This window comes from Theropithecus gelada, chromosome 4 (assembly GCF_003255815.1).
Source record: "Theropithecus gelada isolate Dixy chromosome 4, Tgel_1.0, whole genome shotgun sequence".
Classification (NCBI taxonomy): domain Eukaryota; kingdom Metazoa; phylum Chordata; class Mammalia; order Primates; family Cercopithecidae; genus Theropithecus; species Theropithecus gelada.
The window spans coordinates 116,659,830-116,683,305 of NC_037671.1; the positions used below are offsets into that span (position 1 = coordinate 116,659,830).

Consider the following 23,476-nt stretch of genomic DNA (forward strand, 5'->3'; position numbering starts at 1 on the left):
GGGGACAAGAGGGAGAGGTTTAGGATAGTAGGTTGGCACTGTATTCGAGGTACTTCCATGAGTATTTAAGGATTTTTGAATTGTTTTCTATGCGCAGTGACCTGCAACTGCTTAGGTGTGGTTTCAAGGTGGTTTCAAGGTTTCAAGGTATTGATTTTGTTCTATTTTTGCTCTTAAATTTTACACTGCACAATTATTGAACACAAGAAAACACTGATATTGTAGATTAGGAGCAAGTCCTACTGCTCAAAGGCCAAAGCGCTCTTGCCTTTGCTCAGAGTCGCTCTAGGAGATGGGCCTCTCGGTCTAGGTTCTCCCAGTTTGTATACTGACCGTGCCCACACTGGCTACCGAAGAGAATTGACTCTCTGCAGCCACCGTCTCCCTCCTAAAGTCCCATCCAATCAGGGTTCCGCGGGAAGAGGCGGGGCTGAGAGGCGCGCGTTGTGCTTGCTTTTTGCAGTGCCTGCTGCGGCTGCTTTTGGCATGGAGGAAATTTATGCGAAGTTTGTGTCTCAGAAAATCAGCAAAACCCGCTGGCGACCGCTGCCTCCCGGAAGTTTGCAAACCGCGGAGACGTTTGCTACTGGATCTTGGGACAATGAGGTATCCCCGCGGATAGGGACGAGCCCCTGCCTCTTCCCTCCCTCCGGTTGAGCTGACCCCTGGCCGCGCGCGCGCCAACTCCCACCTTCTGGTTTTTCTCGCACTTCTAGGTCCCTCGGACCCTGTCTCAGGCGCGATTGCTCCATAGCTCAGAGCCCGTGATGGTGTGCCTGAGCCTCATATCTCGTTACGTTTTAAACTCACCATACTATTTGTCTGAGATGTTTTGGAGCAAGCTTTCTGGACGGAAGCGCAACTTTTATTTTCCGAGAGTTGACGTTTATGTCATCTCAAGACAAAACTCTTTGTTTTACAGGAAAATTATGTTTCACTGTGGTCTATTGGAGATTTTGGAAACTTGGACTCTGATGGAGGGTTTGAAGGAGACCATCAATTATTGTGTGATATCAGACACCATGGTGATGTCATGGATTTACAGGTAAATCTGTGTAGCATCCAAAAGCTAACTTTGAAAGTCCTGAGTAATACATTTAAACAAGCAGAGCATCATAAAGGTTGTCTTGTATCACCCCTCATTTACAAAAAACTGAGTGCTCTGTAAGTTATGATTTGGCCGACATCATTTAGCCATTTAGTGGCAGAAAAAGGACTGGGAAAGGGGATGTAGATTTAATCATACTTTTTTATTTATTGACCGTCGACTATGTGCTAAGTACCGTTTGGGGAGCTTTACAAAAATTAATGATTATTGGTTGCCGGTATATCAAGTATTGTTACTTTGTTTTACTAATGAGAAAATTGAGACTAATATATCTTGAGCATGTACTATGTGACAGATACTGTGCAGGGGGATTAACATCATTTTGTTTTTGAATTCTCATGACAACTCCCTAAGCAGAGATTAGTGCTCCCATTTTAAAGATTTACCACGATTTAGTGAACTTAACTTGGCCAAAGTCTCAAAACCAGTAGTGAGTGGTGGGGATGAAATTGAGCTTTCTTTTTTTCTTTTTTTTTTTTCCTTTTTTTCTTTTCTTTTTTTTTTTTTTTTGAGGTGAAGTCTCACTCTGTCTCCCCGGCTGGAGTACAGTGGCATGATCTCAGCTCACTACAGCCTCCACTTCCCGGATTCAAGCGATTCTCCTGCCTCAGCCTCCCAGGTAGCTGGGACTACAGGCCCAGGCCACCACACCCGGCTAATTGTTTGTATTTTTAGTAGAGACGGGGTGTCACCATATTAACCAGGATGGTCTTGAACTCCTGATCTCGGCCTCCCAAAGTGCTGGGATTGCAGGAGTGAGCCACTGTGCCTGGCCGAAATTAAGTTTTCAAATCCTGGTGTGGAGAGCCCCTGCATTTTATTCTATAGAAAGCTGCCTAGCCCTGGTGTACACCTGTAATCCTAGCTACTCGGGAAGCTGAGGCAGGAGAATTGCTTGAACCTGGGCGCAGAGGTTACAGTAAGCTGAGAGCGCGCCAGTCTGGGCAACAAGAGCGAAACACTGTCCCCCAAAAAAAAAGAAAGAAAGAGAAAGAGAGAGAAGAAAGAGAAGAAAGCTATCTAGCCCTAGGAAAGATTTTTTTTTTTTTTTTTTTTTTTTTGAGACGGAGTCTCACACTGTCACCTGAGCTGGAGTGTAGTGGCACGATCTCAGCTCACTGCAACCTCTGCCTCCTGGGTTCATGCAGTTCTTCTGCCTCAGCGTCCTGAGTAACTGGGACAACAGGCATATGCCTCCATGCCTGGCTAATTTTTGTGTTTTTAGTAGAGATGGGATTTCACTATGTTGGCCAGGCTGGTCTTGAACTCCTGACCTCGTGGTTCACCCGGCTTGGCCTCCTGAAGTGCTAGGATTACAGGCGTGAGCCACCATGCCTGGACAATATTTTTCCTTTCCTTTTTTCTTTTTCTTTTTCTTTTTCTTTTTCTTTTTTTTTTTCAAGACAGAGTCTCACTCTGTGGCCCAGGCTGGAGTGCAGTGGCCGGATCTCAGCTCACTGCAAGCTCCGCCTCCCGGGTTCACGCCATTCTCCTACCTCAGCCTCCCGAGTAGCTGGGACTACAGGCGCCCGCCACCTCGCCTGGCTAGGTTTTTGTATTTTTAGTAGACACGGGGTTTCACTGTGTTCACCAGGATGGTCTCGATCTCCTGACCTCGTGATCCACCCGTCTCGGCCTCCCAAAGTGCCGGGATTACAGGCTTGAGCCACCGCGCCCGGCCTTTTTTTTTTTTTTTGAGATGGAGTCTTGCTCTGTCGCCCAAGCTGGAGTGGTGCAGTGGCACGATCTCGGCTCACTGCAACCCTGCCTCCTGGGTTCAAGCGATTCTTCTGCCTCAGCCTGCTGAGTAGCTGGGAGTACAGGCGCCTGCCACCACGCCCAGCTAATTTTTGTGTTTTTAGTAGAGACGGGGTTTCAACATATTGGCCAGGCTGGTCTCAAACTCCTGGCCTCGTGATCTGCCTGCTTCAGCCTCCCGAAGTGCTGGGATTACAGGCATGAGCCACCGCGCCTGGCTTTTCTTTTTAAAAATTTTTATTCTTTTTTTGAAACTGAGTCTTGCTCTGTCAACCAGGCTGGAATGCAGGGGCTTGATCTTGGCTCGCTGCAAGCTCCGCTTCCCCACAACCCCGACTCATTTTTGTATTTTCGTAGAGACGAGGTCTCGCCATGTTGCCCAGGGTGGTCTTGAACTCCTGAACTCAAGCGATCTGTCCGCCTAGGCCTCTCAAAGTGCTGGGATTACAGGCGTGAGCCACCGCACCCAGCCAGGAATGATATTTTTCTAACGTTTTATTGTGTTGGTCTCAAATTAAATCAATGGCGGGTAAATGTGTGTAGGAAAAAAATACTGTTTATTCATGAAAATACTTTGTATGGCAGTTTGGACTTTCAGCTCCATTAACACATGTTATTTGCTTAGCCCTCATAGGCTCTTTGCTTTTTAAAATTGTTATCATTTGCTACTAATTGAGTTAAATAAATGAATAGATTTCCTCCCTGCTAGTATTTCTGAGTCTTTAACAAGCAGAAATTTTCTCTTTAGTTTTTTGACCAGGAAAGAATTGTCACTGCTTCATCAACAGGATGTGTAACAGTTTTCCTTCACCATCCGAATAACCAGGTAAAGAACTTCAGTTTGAAAAGTGATGTTTTTTTTTTTTTTTTTTTTTTGGGATGGAGTTTTGCTCTTTTTGCCCAGGCACTGGAGTGCAATGGCACAATCTCAGCTCATCACAAGCTCCGCCTTCCAGCTTCAAGTGATTCTCCTGCCTCAGCCTCCCAAGTAGCTGGGATTACAGGCATGTGACACCATGCCCGGCTAATTTTATATTTTTCGTAGAGACGGGGTTTCTCCATGTTGGTCAGGCTGATCTCGAACTCCTGACCTCAGGTGATCAGCCCTCTTCACCCTCCCAAAGTGCTGGGATTATAGGCATAAGCCACCGCTCCCGGCCAAAGGTAGCGTTTCTAATAGACATGCCTAGTAAATATAAGACCCAGTTCATGTTAAAGGTTTTTTGAGTCATTTAGAAAAAGCTACAGAGATTAATATTTTTTTAATTAATTAATTTATTTATTTATTTTGAGACAGAGTCTCTCTCTGTCGCCCAGGCTGGAGTGCAGTGGCACGATCTCTGCTCACTGCAGCCTGCACCTCCCTGGTTCAAGCAATTCTCCCACCTTAGCTTCCCAAGTAGCTGGGATTACAGGTGTGTGTCGCCATACCTGGCTAATTTTTGTATTTTTAGTAGAGATGGGATTTCACCATATTGACCAGGCTGGTCTCGAACTCCTGACCTCAGATGATCTGCCTGCCTTGGCCTCCCAAAGTGCTAGGATTACAGGCATGAGCCACAGCCATGGGCCAGAGATTTATATTTTAGATGTAGGTTAATTTCCATAAGAATACAAAGAGTTGCTTTTGAACATCCAACTGCTTGATCCCTAAAAGTCATTACTGTAGTTTCAGATAAATGTGGGGCATTATTAAACAGTATTTCTTTTGAATCTAATTCTATGTATACAGAACTTTGATGCAAGTAGTTTCTAGATTTCATTATTCTAAAGGAAAAAAGATTTATTCTTGTAGAAGGATGTGAGTCAGAATTTAAAGATACTCTTGTTGGTAAGAAGTGCTAGTTCCTTAGTACTTTTCTTTAATAGTATCCTCATTTCTGATGCCTAGACTCTGTCAGTCAACCAGCAGTGGACTACAGCTCACTACCATGCAGGCCCTGGCAGTCCTTCCTATAGCAGTGCACCATGTACAGGTGTTGTGTGCAACAACCCAGAAATCGTTACAGTTGGAGAGGATGGTCGAATAAATCTCTTCAGAGCTGATCACAAGGAAGCTGTAAGAACCATAGGTAAGAAAAATCCCAGCCTGGCCAACATGGCGAAACCTTGTCTCTATTAAAAATACAAAAGTTAGGCTGGGTGTGGTGGCTCACCCTGGCAATCGCAGCACTTTGGGAGGCGGATCACCTGAGGTTGGGAGTCCAAGACCAGCCTGACCAACATGGAGAAACACTCTCTCTATTAAAAATACAAAATTAGCCGGGAATGGTGGCACATGCCTGTAATCCCAGCTACTCGGGAGGCTGAGGCAGGAGAATCACTTGAACCCGGGAGGCGGAGGTTGCAGTGAGCAGATTGTGCCATTGCACTCCAGCCTGGGCAATAAGAGTGAAACTCTGTCTCAAAAAAAAAAAAAAAAAGAAAAGAAAACTGAGCCAGGCATGGTGGCGCATGCTTGTAATCCCAGCTACTCAGGAGGCTGAGGCAGGAGAATCACTTGAACCTGAGAGGCGGAGGTTGCGGTGAGCTGTGATGGCACTCTACTCCCACCTGGGCGACAGAGGGAGACTCCGTCTCAAAAAAAGAAAAATCATTGTATTCCTTTCATTCATCACAGAGTAATTGAGTGCTTACCATATACTAAGTAAACACTGCCGGGCATGATGGCTCATGCCTGTTACCCCAGCACTTTGGGAGGCCAAGGCAGGCGGATCACAAGGTCGAGAGATCGTGATCATCCTGGCCAACATCGTGAAAGTCCGTCTCTACTAAACATAACAAAAATTAGCTGGGTGTGGTGGCATGCGCCTGTAGTCCCAGCTACTCAGGAGGCTGAGGCAGGAGAAGCGCTTGAACCTGGGAGGTAGAGGTTGCAGTGAGCCAAGATTACACCACTGCACGCTAGTCTGGCGACGGAGCGAGACTCCATCTCAAAAAAAAAAAGTAAACACAATGAGCCGGGCGCGGTGGCTCACGCCTGTAATCGCAACACTTTGGGAGGCCGAGGCGGGCGGATCACAAGATCAGGAGATTGAGACCATCCTGGCTAACATGATGAAACCCCGTCTCTACTAAAAATACAAAAAATTAGCCTGGCATAGTGTTGACAGTTGTCTGTAGTCCCAGCTACTCTGGAGGCTGAGGCAGGAGAATGGCGTGAACCTAGGAGGCAGAGCTTGCAGTGAGTCGAGATCGCACCACTGCACTCCAGCCTGGGCGACAGAGCGAGACCCCGTCTCAAAAAAAAAAAGCAAACACAATGTTAAGTGATTGAGGGATATAAAAATATATGGCTGGTAGCAGTGGCTCATGCCTATAATCCCAGCACGTTAGGAAACCAAGGCAAGCAGATCATTTGAGGCCAAGAGTTTGAGACCAGCCTGGCCAACATGGCAAAACCCTGTCTCTACTGAAAGTACAAACATTAGCTGGGCATGGTGGCACACGCCTGTAATCCCAGCTGCTTGGGAGGCTAAGTCATGAGAATTACTTGAACGTGAGAGACTAAGAGGCTGCAGTGAGCCAAGATCACGCCACTGCACTCCAGCCTGGGTGACAGAGCAAGACTCAGTCTCAAAAAAATACATGTACACATGCACGCACGGCAGGATCCCTTTGTCAAGAGAGTCGGTTGATGAGGCCAGTACGAATGACTGACTAGAAGAAACAAACCATTTTTTTTTTTTTTTTGGCAAGAGGGCATTATCAGATAAAGCATCTGGGAGTAGGTAGTGATTAATAGTTTTTCTGGGTTCTAGACCATAAGTAAGACTAAAAGATGGCGTGCTAGACAAAGGGAATAGGCCAGAGGCAGGATAAAGACATTCAGAGAATGACAAAAAGTATGGTTTGACCTGACTTTAGATATCTATGTAGGAGAGATGAAAGATGAAGCAAGAGAGGGGTAAACTGGGGCCAGATTGCAGAGTCTGTAATGCAAAATCACAGAGGTTTCACCTTTTTTTTTTTTTTTTTTTGAGACGGAGGCTCGCTCTGTCACCCAGGCTGGAGTGCAGTGGCCGGATCTCAGCTCACTGCAAGCTCCGCCTCCCGGGTTTATGCCATTCTCCTGCCTCAGCCTCCCGAGTAGCTGGGACTACAGGCGCCTGCTACCTCGCCCGGCTAAGGTTTTGTATTTTTAGTAGAGACGGGGTTTCACTGTGTTAGCCAGAATGGTCTCGATCTCCTGACCTCGTGATCCGCCCGTCTCGGCCTCCCAAAGTGCTGGGATTACAGGCTTGAGCCACCGTGCCCGGCCGAGGTTTCATCATTTAGGTAGAAAACTAAGTGTATTGGTTCTCAACTGTGCTTCAGTCAGATTTCTCTGAGGCAATTTTTTAACTGTCCACCACTCTAGACCTCTTAAATCAGAATCTCTAGGAATTGAGCCCATGAATCCATTTTGTGAGTGGTTTTTTTTTTTTTTTAAGATGTAGTCTCACTCTGTCACCAAGCTGGAGTGCAGTGGCATGACCGCAGCTCACTGCAACCTCCACCTCCTGGGTTCACACGATTCTCCAGCCTCAGCCTCCCAAGTAGCTAGGACTATAGGCACACGCCACCACGCTCAGCTACTTTTTGTATTTTTAGTAGAGACAGGCTTTCAACATGTTGGCCAGGATGGTCTTGAACTCTTGACCTTGTCATTCGCCAGCCTTGGCTTCCCAAAGTGCTGGGATTACAGGCGTGAGCCACTGTACTTGGTCTTTTGTGTTGTTTATTATGATTTTCAGTTTTGAGTTAAGTTGCATTACTTTTTTTTTTTTTTTTGAGACAGGGTCTTGCTCTGTCACCCAGCCTGGAGTGCGGTGGCATGATCCCAGCTCACTGCAACCTCTGCCTCCCAGGTTCAAGTGATCCTCCCACCTCAGCCTCCCAGGTGTCTGGGACTACAGATGCATACCAGCATGCCCAGCTAATTTTTGTAGAAATGAGGTTTCACCATGTTGCCCAGGCTGGTCTCAAACTCCTGGGCTCAAGTGGTCTGCCCACCTCGGCCTCCCAAAGTGCTGAGATTACAGATGTGACCCACTGCACTGGGCGACTTCACTTATTTGTTAATTAATGACCATTGCCTGGTGGCAGTGTAGAGGAGTGGCACAAACTAAAGTCCATAAAGTGTATGTTAAATTATGAGGCGTAAGTTCTAAACACCAGGAAATCAACAAAAAGGACCATTATGACAATCAGGAATGACTTCATGGAGAGGGCGAGAGTTGATGAGGGTGAAAATGAGTAGATTTGGGATGAGTCTGTAGAATAATAGAAGGTTAGAGTGAGCTCTGTAGGAGGCACTGGGGTTTGGCTCAATAGAATGGAAGTTCTAGGTCAGGGACTAGTGGGAAGTAAGATTGGGTTTAGAGGAGCTTGAACAACTGTCTCAGAAATGCAGGTTAACAATCTTAAGAGTTAAAAAGGAATGTATGAAAACTCAGCCTTCCATTTAGAAAACAGTTCAAGGCCAGGCCTGGTGGCTCACGCCTGTAATCCCAGCACTTTGGGAGGCTGAGGCAGGCGAATCACCTGAGCTCAGGAGTTTGAGACCAGCCTGGCCAACATGGTGAAACTCCGTCTCTACTAAAAATACAAAAATTAGCCAGGCAGGCTGGCATGTACCTGTATCCCAGCTACTAGAGAGACTGAGGCAAGAGAATCGCTTGAACCTGGGAGGCGTAAGTTGCAGTGAGCCAACAGGGCGCCACTGCCCTCTAGCCTGAGCAACATCCATCTCAAAAAAGAGAAAGAAAACAGTAGGCCAGGCGTAGTGGCTTACGCCTGTAATCCCAGCATTTTGGGAGGCTGAGGCTGGTGGATCAGCTGAGGTCGGGAGTTCTAGACCAGCCTGACCAACTTGGAGAAACCCCATCTCTACTAAAAATACAAAATTAGCCAGGTGTGGTGGCACATGCCTGTCATCCCAGCTACTTGGGAGGCTGAGGCAGGAGAATTGCTTGAATCTGAGAGGCAGTGATTGCGGTAAGCCAAGATCGTACCATTGCACTCCAGCCTGGGCAACAAGAGTGAAACTCCGTCTCAAAAAAAAAAAAAAGAAACAGAAAACAGTTCAGACGTCCTGTGAGTAATATTTTTCCATCCAAAGAGAATCCATTTAAACATATACATTACCATGCATTTTTCTATAGAAATTTAAATTATAAGTTACTGGAAATTGTAATATATCAATCCATGAAAGGAGTGTGATTTAAGATTTTCTTGGAAAAAAAGGGGACTCATTAACACATACTACCATTTTTTAAATTTTTAGACAATGCAGATAGTAGTACACTCCACGCTGTAACCTTTCTTCGAACTCCTGAGATTCTTACTGTAAATTCAATTGGACAGTTGAAAATATGGGATTTCAGACAACAAGGAAATGAACCTTCTCAGATATTGTCACTGTAAGTGTTGATTTGTAATTTCAGTAATGTAATCCAAAAATTAATGTGTTAGGTTGTTTATAGCTACTGGCTTTAAGCCATATTGTATTTTAATTGCATTTTAAGAGGGAGATCCCTGATTAAAATTTGGTAGAGCAAGCATTACTTGACGGGGTTGATACTACTATGCTTCATTTAGTAATTATTTGTTATAGTGATTCAGAGCCTTTACTCTTTGAAGTTTGTATTATTTCATGGAGAACTTATTTCTGCTCTTTCAGTGATTGTTTAATGGATAAAATATACTCCAGATGTAATGATTGGGGGGAAAATATAATTCCAGATATTTTTTCTGAGCAGAAATCCCCCTTTTTAGGTGTACAACCTTCTCTCATAAGAAAATAGAATGTATCACACTGAAAAAATAGTTACATAAACTAAGCATTAAATAAGGTGATAAATCATACTTAGTATACCTGATGTATGAATTTTTAAATAATCTAATAAGTGGAAATGTGATTTGTACATCTTACCATCGGATTATCTTTCATTCCATGTCTTCAGATTGAAGTGAAAATAAATAATTGTGGCCTTGAATTATTTCCAAATTGTACTATTTAGAAATATATCTAATTTAGTTCATTTTTTTGGTATCATTAAGATTCAGCCAGGCCGGGCATGGTTGCTCATGCTTGTAATCCCAGCACTTTGGGAGGCCAAGGCGGGCGGATCACTTGAGGTCAGGAGTTCGATACCAGCCTGGCCAACATGGTGAAACCCCATCTCTACTAAAAATACAAAAACTAGCCAGGCATGGTGGCGTGTGCCTGTAGACCCAGCTACTCGGGAGGCAGAGTTTGCGGTTAACCAAGATCAAGCCATTGCATTCCAGCCTGGGCAATAAGAACAAAACTCCATCTCAAATAAAGATTCAGCCAGTAGCTCCAGCCACTACGTTGTCACTTAGTTACCATATAAAACATGTTTCTTGACTGAGCATGGTGGCTCACGCCTGTAATCCCAACACTTTGGAAGGATTATCTGCAGTGAGAAGTTTGAGACCAGCTGGGGCAACACAGTGAGACCCCATCTTTACAAAAATTTCTTAAAATAGCCAGGCACGGTAGCATGTGCGTGTAGTCCTAGCTACTTGGGAGGCTGAGGCAAAAGGCTCTTTTGAGCCCAGGTTGCAGCAAGCTGTAGACAACACCACTGCACTCTAGCCTGGGTGACAAAACAAGACCCTGTCTTTTTTTTATTTTTTGAGACAGAGTCTCACTCTGTTGCCCAGGCTGGAGTGCAGTGGCATGATCTTGGCTCACTGCAACTTCTGCCTACCAGGTTCAAGCGATTCTCATGCCTCAGCCTGCCAAGTAGCTGGCACTACAGGCATGTGTCACCATGCCTGGCTACTTTTTGTATTTTTAGTAGAGATGGGATTTCGCCATTTTGGCCTGGTTGGTCTTGAACTCCTGTCCTCAAGTCATCCACCTGCCTTGGCCTCCCAAAATGCTGGGATTATAGACATGAGCCACTAAGCCTGGTCAAGACTCTGTCTCTTAAAAAAACAAAAAAACAGGCTGGGTATAGTTACCAGTCATCCCAGCACTTTGGGAGGCTAAGGTGGCTAGATCACTTGAGCCTGGGAGTTTGAGACCAACCTGGGCAACAAGGAGAAACCCCATCTCTACAAAAATACAAAAAGTTAACCAGGCATGATGGTACACACATGTACTCCTAGCAACTCAGGAGGCTGAGGTGAGAGGATCACCTGAGCCCAGGAAGTTTGAGTCTTCAGTGAGCAATGATCGCAGCACTGCACTCCAGCCTGGGTGAAGCCTTGTCTCAAAACAAACAAGCAACAACAACAACCAAAAAAAACGTGTTTCCTGTGTTACACAAAGATAAATTATACTTTATTTGATTTTGATGTCATTGTTATCTCCCACAAAAGGACTGGTGACCGAGTGCCACTCCACTGTGTTGATAGACATCCCAACCAACAGCATGTTGTAGCTACTGGTGGCCAAGATGGAATGTTGAGTATTTGGGATGTTAGACAAGGTACTATGCCTGTGTCTCTGCTGAAGGCTCATGAAGCTGAAAGTAAGTATTGTGGAGATACAAAAAGTTTGTATTGGGTGAGTTATATGACATATAATAAGCACCTTTCCATAATGATACATGTGGATCATTTTACATTGTAGCTTTTAATGACTGAATTGTGTAAATTTAAATAATTATCTAATTTCTTTTTACTTGACATTTGCGTTCTTTAACTTTTTTTTTTTTTTTTTTTTGGAAATGGAGTTTCACCCTTGTTGCCCAGGCTGGAGTGCAGTGACGCTATCTCGGCTCACCACAACCTCCGCTTCCCAAGTTCAAGCGATTCTCTTGCCTCAGCCTCCCAAGTAGCTGGGATTACAGGCATACACCACCACACCCGGCTAATTTTATATTTTTAGTAGACACTGGGTTTCTCCATGTTGGTCAGGCTGGTCTTGAACTCCTGTCCTCACGTGATCTGCCCGCCTCAGCCTCCCAAAGTGCTGGGATTACAGGCATGAGCCACCATGCCCGGCTTTTTAAAAGACAGGGTCTGGCTCTGTCGCCCAGGCTGGAGTGCAGTGGTGCAGTCACGGCTCACTATAGCCTTGACTTCCAGGGCTCAGGTGATCCTCCTGCATTAGCCTCCCAAGTAAATAGGACTATAGGTGTGTGTCACCACGCCTAGCTGATTTTTTGTTGTTGTTTGTTTTTTTGTAGATAATGGGGTTTCACTTTATTGCCCAGGCTGGTCTCAAACTCCTGGGCTCAAGTGATCCTCAGGAAATGCTGAGTTTACAGGTAAGAGTTATGAGCCACCACACCAGCCACAGGTTTCATTCTTATATCCAAAACTGTAGTGGAATCCTTAGATATTTATCTGTATGTACTTTTTTTGAGACAGGGTCTCTGTTGCCTAGGCCAGAGTGCAGTAGTGGTGTGATCATAGCTCATTGCAGCCTCGAACTCCTGGACTTAACACAATTCTCCCAAAGTGCTAGGATTGCAGGCATGAGCCATTATTCCCATGCCCAGCCTTATGTACTTATTTTCTTAGGATAATTTTTTAGAAGTAGAATTGCTAGGCCAGACCTTTTGCATAATGCACTGACAGATTTTTCTACACAAAAATAATACCAGTTTAAGCCAGGCACATTGGCACTTGCCTATAGTTCCAGCTACTCAGGAGCATGAAGTGGGAAGATTGCTTGAGCCCGAGAGTTTAGGCCAGCTTAAGCAACATAACCTCTTTAAAAAGTTAGTAATACTAGTTTAAGGCAGGTGGGTGACATGCACCAGCTTCTTGGGAGGCTGAGGCAGGAGGATTGCTTGAGTCCGGGAATTCAAGGCTGCAGTGCATTATGATTGCACCTCTGCACTCTAGCCTGGACAATATAGTGAGACTTCGCTCCCTGAAGAAAGGTAATAAAAATCATACCATTTTATATGCCATAGTGAAGTGTGCCAGAATGCCCTTTTCCCATGCAAATGCAGGCTCTTTGTCATATTTGCTAATAAATGTGCTCCTCAATTTATTGTTGCATCATTTTTTTAACATGAATGATAGATATATAAGCTTTTTTTTTTTTTTCTTTTGATTCTGGTGGAGATGATTTAGCTGAGTAGCTGAGGCTACATGCATGTACCACTACACCTGGCTAATTTTTTATTTTTTGTAGAGACAGGGTCTCACTATGTTGCCCAGGCTGGAGTGCAGTGTCATGGTACCTCACTTAAGCCTTAACCTCCTGGGGTCAAGTGATCCTCTTGCCTTGCCCTTCTGAGTAGCTGGGACTACAGATATGTGCCACTACACCTAGCTAATTTTTTTAATTGTTAGATTTCTTTTTTTTTTTTTTTTTTTTTTGAGACGGAGTCTCGCTCTGTAGCCCGGGCTGGAGTGCAGTGGCCGGATCTCAGCTCACTGCAAGCTCCGCCTCCCAGGTTTACGCGATTCTCCTGCCTCAGCTTCCCGAGTAGCTGGGACTACAGGCGCCCGCCACCTCGTCCCGCTAGTTTTTTGTATTTTTTAGTAGAGACAGGGTTTCACCGTGTTAGCCAGGATGGTCTCGATCTCCTGACCTCGTGATCCGCCCGTCTTGGCCTCCCAAAGTGCTGGGATTACAGGCTTGAGCCACCACGCCCGGCCAATTGTTAGATTTCTATAGAAATTATGATTCCATAAAAGATTTTGAGGAAATGAGGAAGACTGGTATCTTTCAGAATTGAATGTGATTTTGGAATATATAGAATTTCTTTGGGGCTGAGCATGGTAGTTCATGTCTATAATTGTAGCACTTTGGGAGTCCTAGGCAAGCAGATCGCTTGAGCTCAGGAGTTTGAGACCAGCCTGGGCAACATGGAGAAACCCTGTCTCTGTTAAAAATACAAAAATTAGCCAGGTATGGTGATGCATGCCTGTAGTCCTAGCTACTGGGGAGGCTGAGATAGGCGGATTGTTTAAGCCTGGAAGGTCAAGGCTGTAGTGAGCCATGACCATGCCAAAAATAAAAAGCCCTCCATCTGAAACTGGATCCAAATTCTTGGAACATTTCCAAATTTTGGTTTGCTAGAAGTCAGTTGCTATTTCTCTGATAAAGGCCAGAAGTATTCAGAATCTTTGCATTAACCAATATTGGATATTGCCTCTTAGAAATTCATTTTTGTATTTCTATTAGGGTCTTTCTCAGTTTTTCCAATAATATAATCTTCATATGTTAATGACACAGGAATTGAAAAATAAGACAACTTACCAATTAAAAAAAACTTTTCCGTAAAAAACAGTCATTCCTAGCTGGGCACACACCTGTAATCCCAGCACTTCGGGAGGCTGAGGCAGGAGGATTGCTTGAGGCCAGGAGTAGAAGAACAAGGTAGACAACATAGCAAAACACTGTCTCTATTTTTAAAAATTTAAAAAAAGCTTTTCATAAAGTAATAGGGTTAAATGTTTTAGCAATTCTTTTCTTTTCTTTTCTTTTTTCTTTTTCTTTTTTTTTTTTGAGATGTAATTTTGCTCTTTTTGCCCAGGCTGGAGTGCAATGGCGCAATCTCGGCTCACTGCAACCTCACCTCCCGGGTTTAAGCGATTCTCCTACCTCAGCCTCCCAAGTAGCTGGGATTACAGGCACCTGCCACCACACCGGGCTAATTTTTTGTATTTTTGGTAGAGATGGGGTTTCACCATGTTGGTCAGCTGGTCTCGAACTCCAGACCTCAGGTGGTCCACCCACCTTGGCCTCCCAAAGTGTTGGGATTACAGGCATGAGCCACCATGCCCAGCTACTATTTTCATTTATTTCCTTGCCCAGTACACAAATTTATTTGGCTTCTTTTTCCTTTTTTTTTTTTTCCTCCGTCTCACTTTGTCACCGAGGCTGGAGTGCAGTGGTGCAAGCTCGCGCAACCTCCGCCTCCCAGGTTCAAGTGATTTTCCTATCTCAGCCTCCTAAGTAGCTGGGACTACAAGCATGCACCACCACGCCTGGCTAACTTTTGTATTTTTAGTAGAGATGGTATTTCACCATGTTGCCCAGGCTGGTCTTGACCGTAGCTGATCCACCCGCCTTAGCCTCCCAAAGTGTTCTTTTTCCTTTCTACATGTTATAGGCATTGGAAAGTTATGTTATGTCTTTAATTCTGAAACCTTTAATTTTTATGATACACTTGAGGCTTGAAGGTATGCGATGGAGGATAATGGAAGATGGTGCCTAGAGATGGGGGTTTAATGTTGTTTGTTCAGCGAATCTGCACAGGAATGAGCTTCTTGATTCTTGTCTCTTAGTGTGGGAAGTTCACTTTCACCCATCCAACCCAGATCATCTGTTTACCTGCTCTGAAGATGGATCCCTCTGGCACTGGGATGCTTCCACAGATGTACCTGAAAAGTCGTCACTCTTTCACCAAGGTACAACTTTTTAATGAATACTCTTATGTGTAATCTCTCTCTTTTTTTTTTTTTTTTTTTTTTTTAAAAAAAAAAAGACAGAATCTCACTCTGTCACCCAGGCTGGAATGCAGTGGCACGATCTCAGTTCACTGCAATCTCCGCCTCCGGGGTTCAAGTGATTCTTGTGCCTCAGCCTCTCGAGCAGCGGGGACTACAGTCATGCACCACCATGCCTGGCTAATTTTTTTGTATTTTTAGTACAGATGGGGTTTCACCATGTTGGCCAGGCTGGTCTCGAACTCCTGATCTCAAATGATCCGCCTGCCTCAGCCTCCCAAAGTGCTGGGATTACAGGAGTGAGCCACCATATTTGGCCTTTTTCTTTTCTTTTCTTTTTTTTGGATACAGAGTCTTAGTCACCCAGGCTGGAGTGCTGGAGTGCAATGGTGCAGTCTTGGCTCAGTGCAACCTTTGCCTGTCGGGTTCAAGCTTTTCTTGTGCCTCAGCTTCCCTAGTAGCTGGGATTACAGGTGTGTGCCACCACACCTGGCTAATTTTTTTGTATTTTTAGTAGAGATGGGGTTTTGCTGTGTTGGCCAGGCTGGTTTCGAACTCCTGGCCTTAAGTGATCTGCCACCTCAGCCTCCCCAAAATGCTGGGATTACAGGCGTGAGCCACTGTGCCCAGCCTGTTATGTGTAATTTTATCGTACTTTAATTTTGTTTGTTTTGTTTTGTTTGAGACAGGGTCTCACTCTGACATGCAGGCTGGACTGCAGTGGCATGGTCACATCTTGCTACATCCTGGCCCTCCTGGACTCAAGCAATCCTCCTGCCCCAGCCTCCCAAATAGCTGAGAGCAGAGGTTCTTGCAACCACAACCAGCTAATTAAAAAAAAATTTTTTTGTACAGACGAGCTCTCACTATTCTGCCCAGGCGTGTCTTAAACTCCTGAGCTCAAGTGATCCTCCTGCCTGGGCCTCCCGAGGTGCTGCTGTTATAAGCATGAGCTGCTGTACCCAGCCTTGTTATACTTTTAAATACCAAATTAGACATCCTTGTAGTTTTTACTTAATGGCAAAACATTTTTATTCTCTTGCCTCAGAGTAAATTTGAGTATCACAGGGCTTGAAATCTGACTGTCAAGTTACTTACTACTGTATGGCTGATGGCTAGAAATGCTGTAAGCTGGCTCACTTGAGACAGCCAAGGTTCTTCTTTGTAAGTGCCATTGACCTAGACCCTCATGCCATAGCACAGACACAGGCAAATCTTTTATATTGCATTGCCAAGTTTGTGTGAATGGCAAGAAAAAAGTTGATATTTGATGTAACTGAGGGTACTGGTTTTTTCTCAAGTTGGGCCGGGTGTGGTGGCTCATGCCTGTAATCCCAACACTTTGCGAGGCCGAGGCGGGTGGGTCATCTGAGGTCGAGAGTTCGAGACCAGCCTGACCAACATGGAGAAACCTCATCTCTACTAAAAATACAAAATTAGCCTGGTGTGGTGGCGCATACCTGTAATCCCAGCTACTCAGGAGGCTGAGGCAGGAGAATCACTTTTACCCGGGAGATGGATGTTGCAGTGAGCCGAGATCGTACCATTGCACTCCAGCCTGGATAGCAAGAGTAAAACTCCGTCTCAAAAAAAAAAAAAAAAGAAAAGGGCCTGCTTTTCCTCATTATAGTCAGTGGTAGGTTATGGTCAGCCAAAAACCATTCTCTTGTTGTAATCAAGGGTTTGTAGGTTTTTGCATTTTCCAAGTTTCCTGTTTTTGAGGGTTTGTCTGTGGTTCCATAGTTCTTTTGCTTATTCATTCATTCAGAAATATTTACTGAATGCCTATCATGTAGGCATTCTTCTAGGTGTTAGGGCATATAACAGTGAGCAGAACGAAATGTCAACACGCATAGAGCAAATACTCTAGTAGACAGTTAAAAAATAGATAATGTATCAGTAAGAGTCCAATCAGAATGTCAGAAACTACCTTTGATGTAGAGGGAATTGGTCTCACATGTGTTAGAAGGGCTGGGAAAACAAAAGGTAATAGGAGAGGGGTTGGGAGAACAAATAAGAAAAAAGGGAGCACCCAGAAATAATAATTGTTAGTACCCCTGCTACTGCATTGTTGAAAATGCTGTAAAAGTTTGTTCTGAATCAGCAGAAAAGGCGCTCCCTCAACCAGGCTGGAACTACCACCAGTGTTGTTGCTAGAAACCTGGAGCAGGAAGGAGCTGCTTCTCCCCTCTGTCTTCCAGTCACTCACCATGAATACCTGCTATTGGCAAGGCCCATCTGGATGGCAGATGCCAAAGCAGCCTGGAAAGTGGAGTTTGCTGACTTCCACCCCCTACAGTATATAGCAGAGCGCAGAAAAGTGGAAAGGAGACCGAAAAGAAAAAGGAGGCCGGGCGCAGTGGCTAACGCCTGTAATCCCAACAATTTGGGAGGCCAAGGTGGGCAGATCACCTGAGGCCAGGAGTTCGAGACCAGCCTGGTCCAACGTGGTGAAACCCTGTCTCTACTAAAAATACAAAAATCAGCTGGGCGTGGTGGTGGATGCCTGTAATCCCAGCTACTTGGGAGGCTGAGGCAGGTGAATCGCTTGAATCTGGGAGTTAGACGTTGCAGTGAGCCAAGATCGTGCCACTGCACTCCAGCCTGGGCAACAGAGTGAGACTCTGTCTCAAAAAAAAGAAAAGAAAAAGGAAAATAATGTGGCCAAATACACTGCTAATTACCATGAAGAAGAATACACAAGAGTAGGAGGAAAAACAATAAAGACAGGGGTGACGGGAGCTACTCTAGTTAGAGAGTCGTAAGAAGAAGCCACTTGGCAGAAGGAACATTTGAGCAGAGACTTAAGAGAAGTGAAGGTGTAAGTGACATGAAAGCATTCTAGGCAGAGGAAACAGCAAATGCTGAGGACCTGAGACAGGCAGAGTACAGCAAGGACACCATGGTTGCAGCTCAGCCAGCAGGGTAGAGTGGTGGGAGATAAGGACTGGTGGCTGAGGAGCCCTGGGACTTTGTAGCCCATGATAAGGACTTTATGGGAGAGCGGGGAGAAAAGTAGAAACAAGGAGATGAGGAAGGAGTCTTATCACAGTGGCTTGAATAATGTGTTAATCTTTACAGTGTGCAAGAGCAATGTAAAATGTAGGGGCAGTAAAAGATAAACAAAAACTAAGGGGAAAATATTCTAAAAATTCTCCAGAAAAATTCTGGAGTGAAGAGCATGTGTGGAGCATGCATGTATGTCTATGCTAACTTCATCTACAGAGAAACAAACAGTTTCATCTAAGGATTAACTAAGTATGTACTTGGTTTTTACTTCCTTCCTCCCCTAACCGCACAGTCTTGAACTTGCAAATTTACTTTTAAGGAACCTTGTTTAGACTGGAAATAAAACTTTATTCTGTGTCTACTATTGCAAGGCACAGTATTAGACACTGTGAAAAAGTAAAACAGATGTAAAATATGCATCCTGCTCTTAAGACATTCTTAGTCATGGACAGAGGCATGGAAAGTTCAATTAGGATATAAGAATTGTTATAAAGTAGTAAATTAATGGTACATGCAAGTGCTGAGGGTTCCAGGAAAGAGAAAAACGTGAAGTAGAGGTTGTCTTCAAAGTTTTCTTAGAAAAGGAAGTTCAGCCATATTTTAAAGGATCAGCAAGATTTTAAATGTACTAATCTTTCAGCTTCAAGACATAAGGACTTGGCACAGAGCACTTAGCACAGAACCTGGTGCATAGTAGGTACTCAGTCATTTGTTGAGTGAATTAAATTTGTACTTATTTGATATTAAACCAAGTTGAGAGGAAAGTAAGTTGGAAATAATGTCTGTCTTTCTTCAACTTGTCTGCTGGCCATTTTGCTACGTTTCTGAGACTTTCCGTTAAAAGACGAACAGAAAGACGGTCAGTTGAAATCATCTGCTTTGCCTGAAGATGTCAAGTTTGGTATCCAGAGTATCCCATGGAAATTTCAATATGTAATATCACTGAATAAGCCTTTGGTCAAAAGTGGTGATATATAATAATGGAATTATTAGCCTATTATTCTGAGAATTAAACACATTGATATCATCACCTTTCTAAATATCAGTAGAAGTTTGGATGTTTACTAATATAAAAATCATCTTGAAAGATTTCTTCCTTTTCTTTTTTTCTCCCAGGAGGAAGAAGCAGTACTTTTTTGTCTCATAGCATTAGTAACCAAGCTAACGTTCACCAGTCTGTCATTAGCTCCTGGCTCAGCACTGATCCTGCAAAAGACCGAATTGAAATCACAAGCTTGCTTCCCAGTAGGTCTCTGTCTGTGAACAGTTTGGATGTTTTAGGTCCTTGTCTTGTTTGTGGAACCGACGCAGAAGCAATTTATGTTACTAGACATCTTTTTTCATAGAAGTACTGTAATTATAAGATTTCAGATAGAACATACAATTAGCCCTTTGAAATCCAACTTCTGTGCAAAATTTTATTATCAGAAAATGCAAGATTTGCAGGGGAAACATCAGTAAACTACCATTAATGTCAATGCCCAGTTTTGGCTTTTGTTAGCCTGACACTCCCACACAGTTGTAGGATCCGGTAGATGACTGATGGCAAAATATTGTGAACATGTGGAAGAAAATCAGTGGGATTCTGGTGCTGATGAATAGGTTACCTTCAGAGTGTTATTGACAGCTCATGGAACTAGGTCTTTATTTTTGATGCTGTGGGAATTAACACATCAGTGGTGGGTATGGGAACCACCAACAGGTTCCTACAGTTTTTATCAGTAGTATGTGGAGTATATGCCTTCCTAGTGGCAGTTGCCAATGTTAACGATTATTCTTTTTATTGCAAGTATTTCCTGTGATCCTTCCACACTTTATTTCCTTAATAATAATAATAATAAAGTTTTTCAGAAAGAATTGAGTAGAGCAAAAATGACAAAGATGTATAGCTGTGTTCGATTTTTTTTTTTTTTTTTTTTTTTTTGAGGCAGAGTCTTGCTCTGCTGCAGTGCAATGGTGCGATTTCGGCTCACTGCAACCTCCGCCTCCTTCCAGGTTCAAGCGATTCTCCTGCCTCAGCCTCCTGAGTAGCTGGAACTACAGGGGTGCACCACCACACCCAGCTAATTTTTGTATTTTTAATAGAGACAGAGTTTCACCATGTTGGCCAGGATGGTCTCGATCTCTTGACCTCATCATGATCCACCCACCTCGACCTCCCAAAGTGCTGGGATTACAGGTGTGAGCCATTGTGCCCATGCTGAAATTTTTTTAAGGTGAAAATGTTTTGACAAGTTCCTTTTTCAGAATAGGTTTTTGAGTAGAACTCTTTCAGCTCCTTAGACCCAACTTTATTTTTGTTGAAAAGGAAAAGATACAACATTTTTCCTAAGGAATTTAGCTTTTGTTTAGCTTCACAGCATAGTTGAAAGTTGCCAGACTGAACACTGTGCAATAAAGTAGAATTCTATATTGATAAGCGAACTGATTTCCAAACTAAAATTTGATAGATAAAAGTATTATTAATCAAATGATGATATGATCAGAGTAAAGAATTTTGCCATTTTAAGTCTTTTGTTTTAGCCACCTGTAGTCTTACCAACCATCTTTATCCTTGTCTGCAGGGATAATAATAACCTAATGTAGTGTTTTAAGATAATTTAATGATACTATCTTTCCAAAGTTTGTTAGATTTTAAATGTATTATTGAGCTGAGACCTTAATGACAAATCACTGCTATAAGACAATTGAAGTGTTCATTTACTTTGTAATTCCAATAATCATAGTTACGGAATTATGGTAAGGTTTTGCTTTTCTGTCCTATAAATATATATATTTTTTGAGACGGGGTTTCGCTCTTGTTGCTGAGGCTGGAGTGAAATGGCACGATCTCAGCTCACTGCAACCTCCGTCTCTTAGGTTCAAGCAGTTCTCCTGCCTCAGCCTTCCGAGTAGCTGGGATTACAGGCATGCGCTGCCACACCCTGATAATTTTTTTTTTTTTTTTTTTTGAGATGAAGTTTTGGTCTTTCACCCAGGCTGGAGTGCAGAGGCGCTACTCTCGGCTCACTGCAACGTCCACCTTCTGGTTTCAAGTGATTCTCCTGCCTCAGCCTCCCGAGTAGCTAGAATTACTTACAGGTGCTCGTCACCACGCCCAGCTAATTTTTGTATTTTTAGTAGAGACAAGGTTTCACTGTGTTGGCCAGGCTGGTCTTGAACTCCTGCCCTCGTGATCCACCTGCCTCAGCCTCCCAAAATGCTGGGATTACAGGCGTGAGCCACCGCTTCTGGCTGATTTTTGTATTAATAGTAGAGACAGGGTTTCACCATGTTGGCCAGGGCTGGTCTCGAACTCCTGACCATGGGTAATCAGCCCGCCTTGGCCTCCAAAAGTGCTGGGATTACAGGCATGAGCCCCACTGCGCCCTACCTATTTGCAATTCTTTTAATGCCACTTTACCTCAGGGGTTTTGGATTTTTGATCTGTCTGTAGTAGTATTGCTGGGACTAATGTTTTAAAGAATTTTTGTTACTACTAAATAATTACAGAAAAAGCAAAGTCAAAAGAAAATTTTAAGTACTTAGAATTTCAAGCACACAGTATTCTTTTCATATCCGTTTCTATCCATCAATGTATATAATTTTTTAATAAAATGAAATATACATACTATCTTTGTGGATGCACATTCCCTAGCAGTAAACACATTTTTTTCTATTATCGTTTTGAACTGCTACATAATATTCTAAGGTATAGGTGTGTGTACCATAATTTATTTCAGTTGGTTGCCTATTATTGATTATTTCATGTTTCCAGCTTCTCACTATTATGATTAGTGCTATAATGCCTATTTGATTTAATTTGCATTTCTTTTAAAACTTGGCTTTTATTCTTGGTGGTTTTTTATTTTTTATTTTTTTTTATTTTTAGACGGAGTCTCGCTCTGTAACCAGACTGGAGTGCAGTGGTGTGGTCTCAACTCACTGCAACCTCCACCTCCCGGGTTCGAGCGATTCTCCTGCCTCAGCCTCCCGAGTAGCTGGGATTACAGGCATGTGCCACAACACCCGGCTAATTTTTTGTATTTTTAGTAGAGAGGGGGTTTCACTATGTTAGCCAGCCTGGTCTCGAACTCCTTATCTCAGGTGATCCACCCACCTCAGCCTCCCAAAGTGCTGGGATTACAGGCATGAGCCACTGTGCCAGCCAAATCATTTGATTTCTTTCTTAATACTTTCTGTCCCCTGGCATCATGCTGTCCTGTCCTAGGTTTATATAAATGTTAACCTGTAATTCCTTTTATTCTGTGGCTTTGTATTTTGCATGTAATGATTGCATTTGGAATGTAATTATTTAATGTGTCTGAAGTTTTTTTCTTTTTATTATGGATAATTCCAAACATATGAAAAGGATGGTTTTATTAACCTGTGTACTCATTGCCCAGCTTCATCAATTAACAACACACAGCCAGTCTTACCTCTGCTGCTGTTCATTCCCCACCCCTGCTCTGGATCACTGTAAAGCAAATTCCAGATGTCATTTCAATCATAATTCTTCACTGTACATCTCTGAAGGATGAGACATACACACACACTTTTTTTGGTGGGGGGTTGGTAGGGGAGACAGAGTCTCGCTCTGTGACCCAGGCTGAAGTGCAGTGGCATGATCACAGCTTACTGCAGCCTCAACCTCCCAAGCTCAAGCAATCCTCTCACCTCAGCATCCTAAGTAGCTGGGACTACAAGTGTGTGCCACCACATCCAGCTAATTTTTTTAACTTTTTTGTAGAGATAGGGTCTCACTATATTGCCCAGGCTGGTCTTGAACTCCTAGCCTCAAGCAATCCTCCTGCCTTGGTTTTCCAAAATGCTTGGATTACAGACCTGAACCACCGTGCCTGGCCTCTTGTCAATCTTAATATCACAAAAGTAGACAAGTAGATATTTTGTGCTTCGTGATGTAATATAAAAGGAGTAAATAACATCACCTATGAAATATTCTTGCCCAGAAGAAACTACTTGTCTTTTATTTTGTGGCATTCCAGGAGTAAGTAAAAACCATACACTTATTCAGCTCAGAGTAGGTTTTTTCCTAGCACTGAAAAGTAAACCAGATAATTTGGATAATTGCTGTTACCCTAAATATCATTTCAAGGACTGTTTTCAGCCTAGCTGTCCTTCCCCATCTCCTAGCAACAAAACTGAACCTGATTTACCTGTCTTTACAGACACTACAGGAGACGAAAGAACATGTTAAATGACAACATATTGTCCTGTAGTTGCACT

The 23,476-nt window shown here is 43.6% G+C and overlaps 1 protein-coding gene across 1 annotated transcript; it reads left to right on the forward strand.

Moving 5' to 3' along the window:
• Positions 1 to 415: 415 nt before the first annotated feature.
• NUP43 (nucleoporin 43) lies at positions 416 to 19,801 on the forward strand. The gene is made up of 8 exons (XM_025381377.1): positions 416 to 606; positions 923 to 1,045; positions 3,615 to 3,692; positions 4,758 to 4,938; positions 9,135 to 9,270; positions 11,204 to 11,355; positions 15,080 to 15,202; positions 19,367 to 19,801. The coding sequence occupies exons 1-8, from the start codon at positions 487 to 489 to the stop codon at positions 19,594 to 19,596; spliced, it is 1,143 nt and encodes a 380-aa protein (XP_025237162.1). The 5' UTR covers positions 416 to 486; the 3' UTR covers positions 19,597 to 19,801.
• Positions 19,802 to 23,476: the final 3,675 nt, after the last annotated feature.

Coding starts and splice junctions, on each gene's coding strand:
- NUP43 (XM_025381377.1), top strand. CDS start 487: ATGGAGGAAATTTATGCGAAGTTTGTGTCTCAGAAAATCAGCAAAACC. Junction 3,693..4,757: donor TTCACCATCCGAATAACCAG/GTAAAGAACTTC, acceptor TCTGATGCCTAG/ACTCTGTCAGTCAACCAGCA. Junction 4,939..9,134: donor GGAAGCTGTAAGAACCATAG/GTAAGAAAAATC, acceptor TTAAATTTTTAG/ACAATGCAGATAGTAGTACA.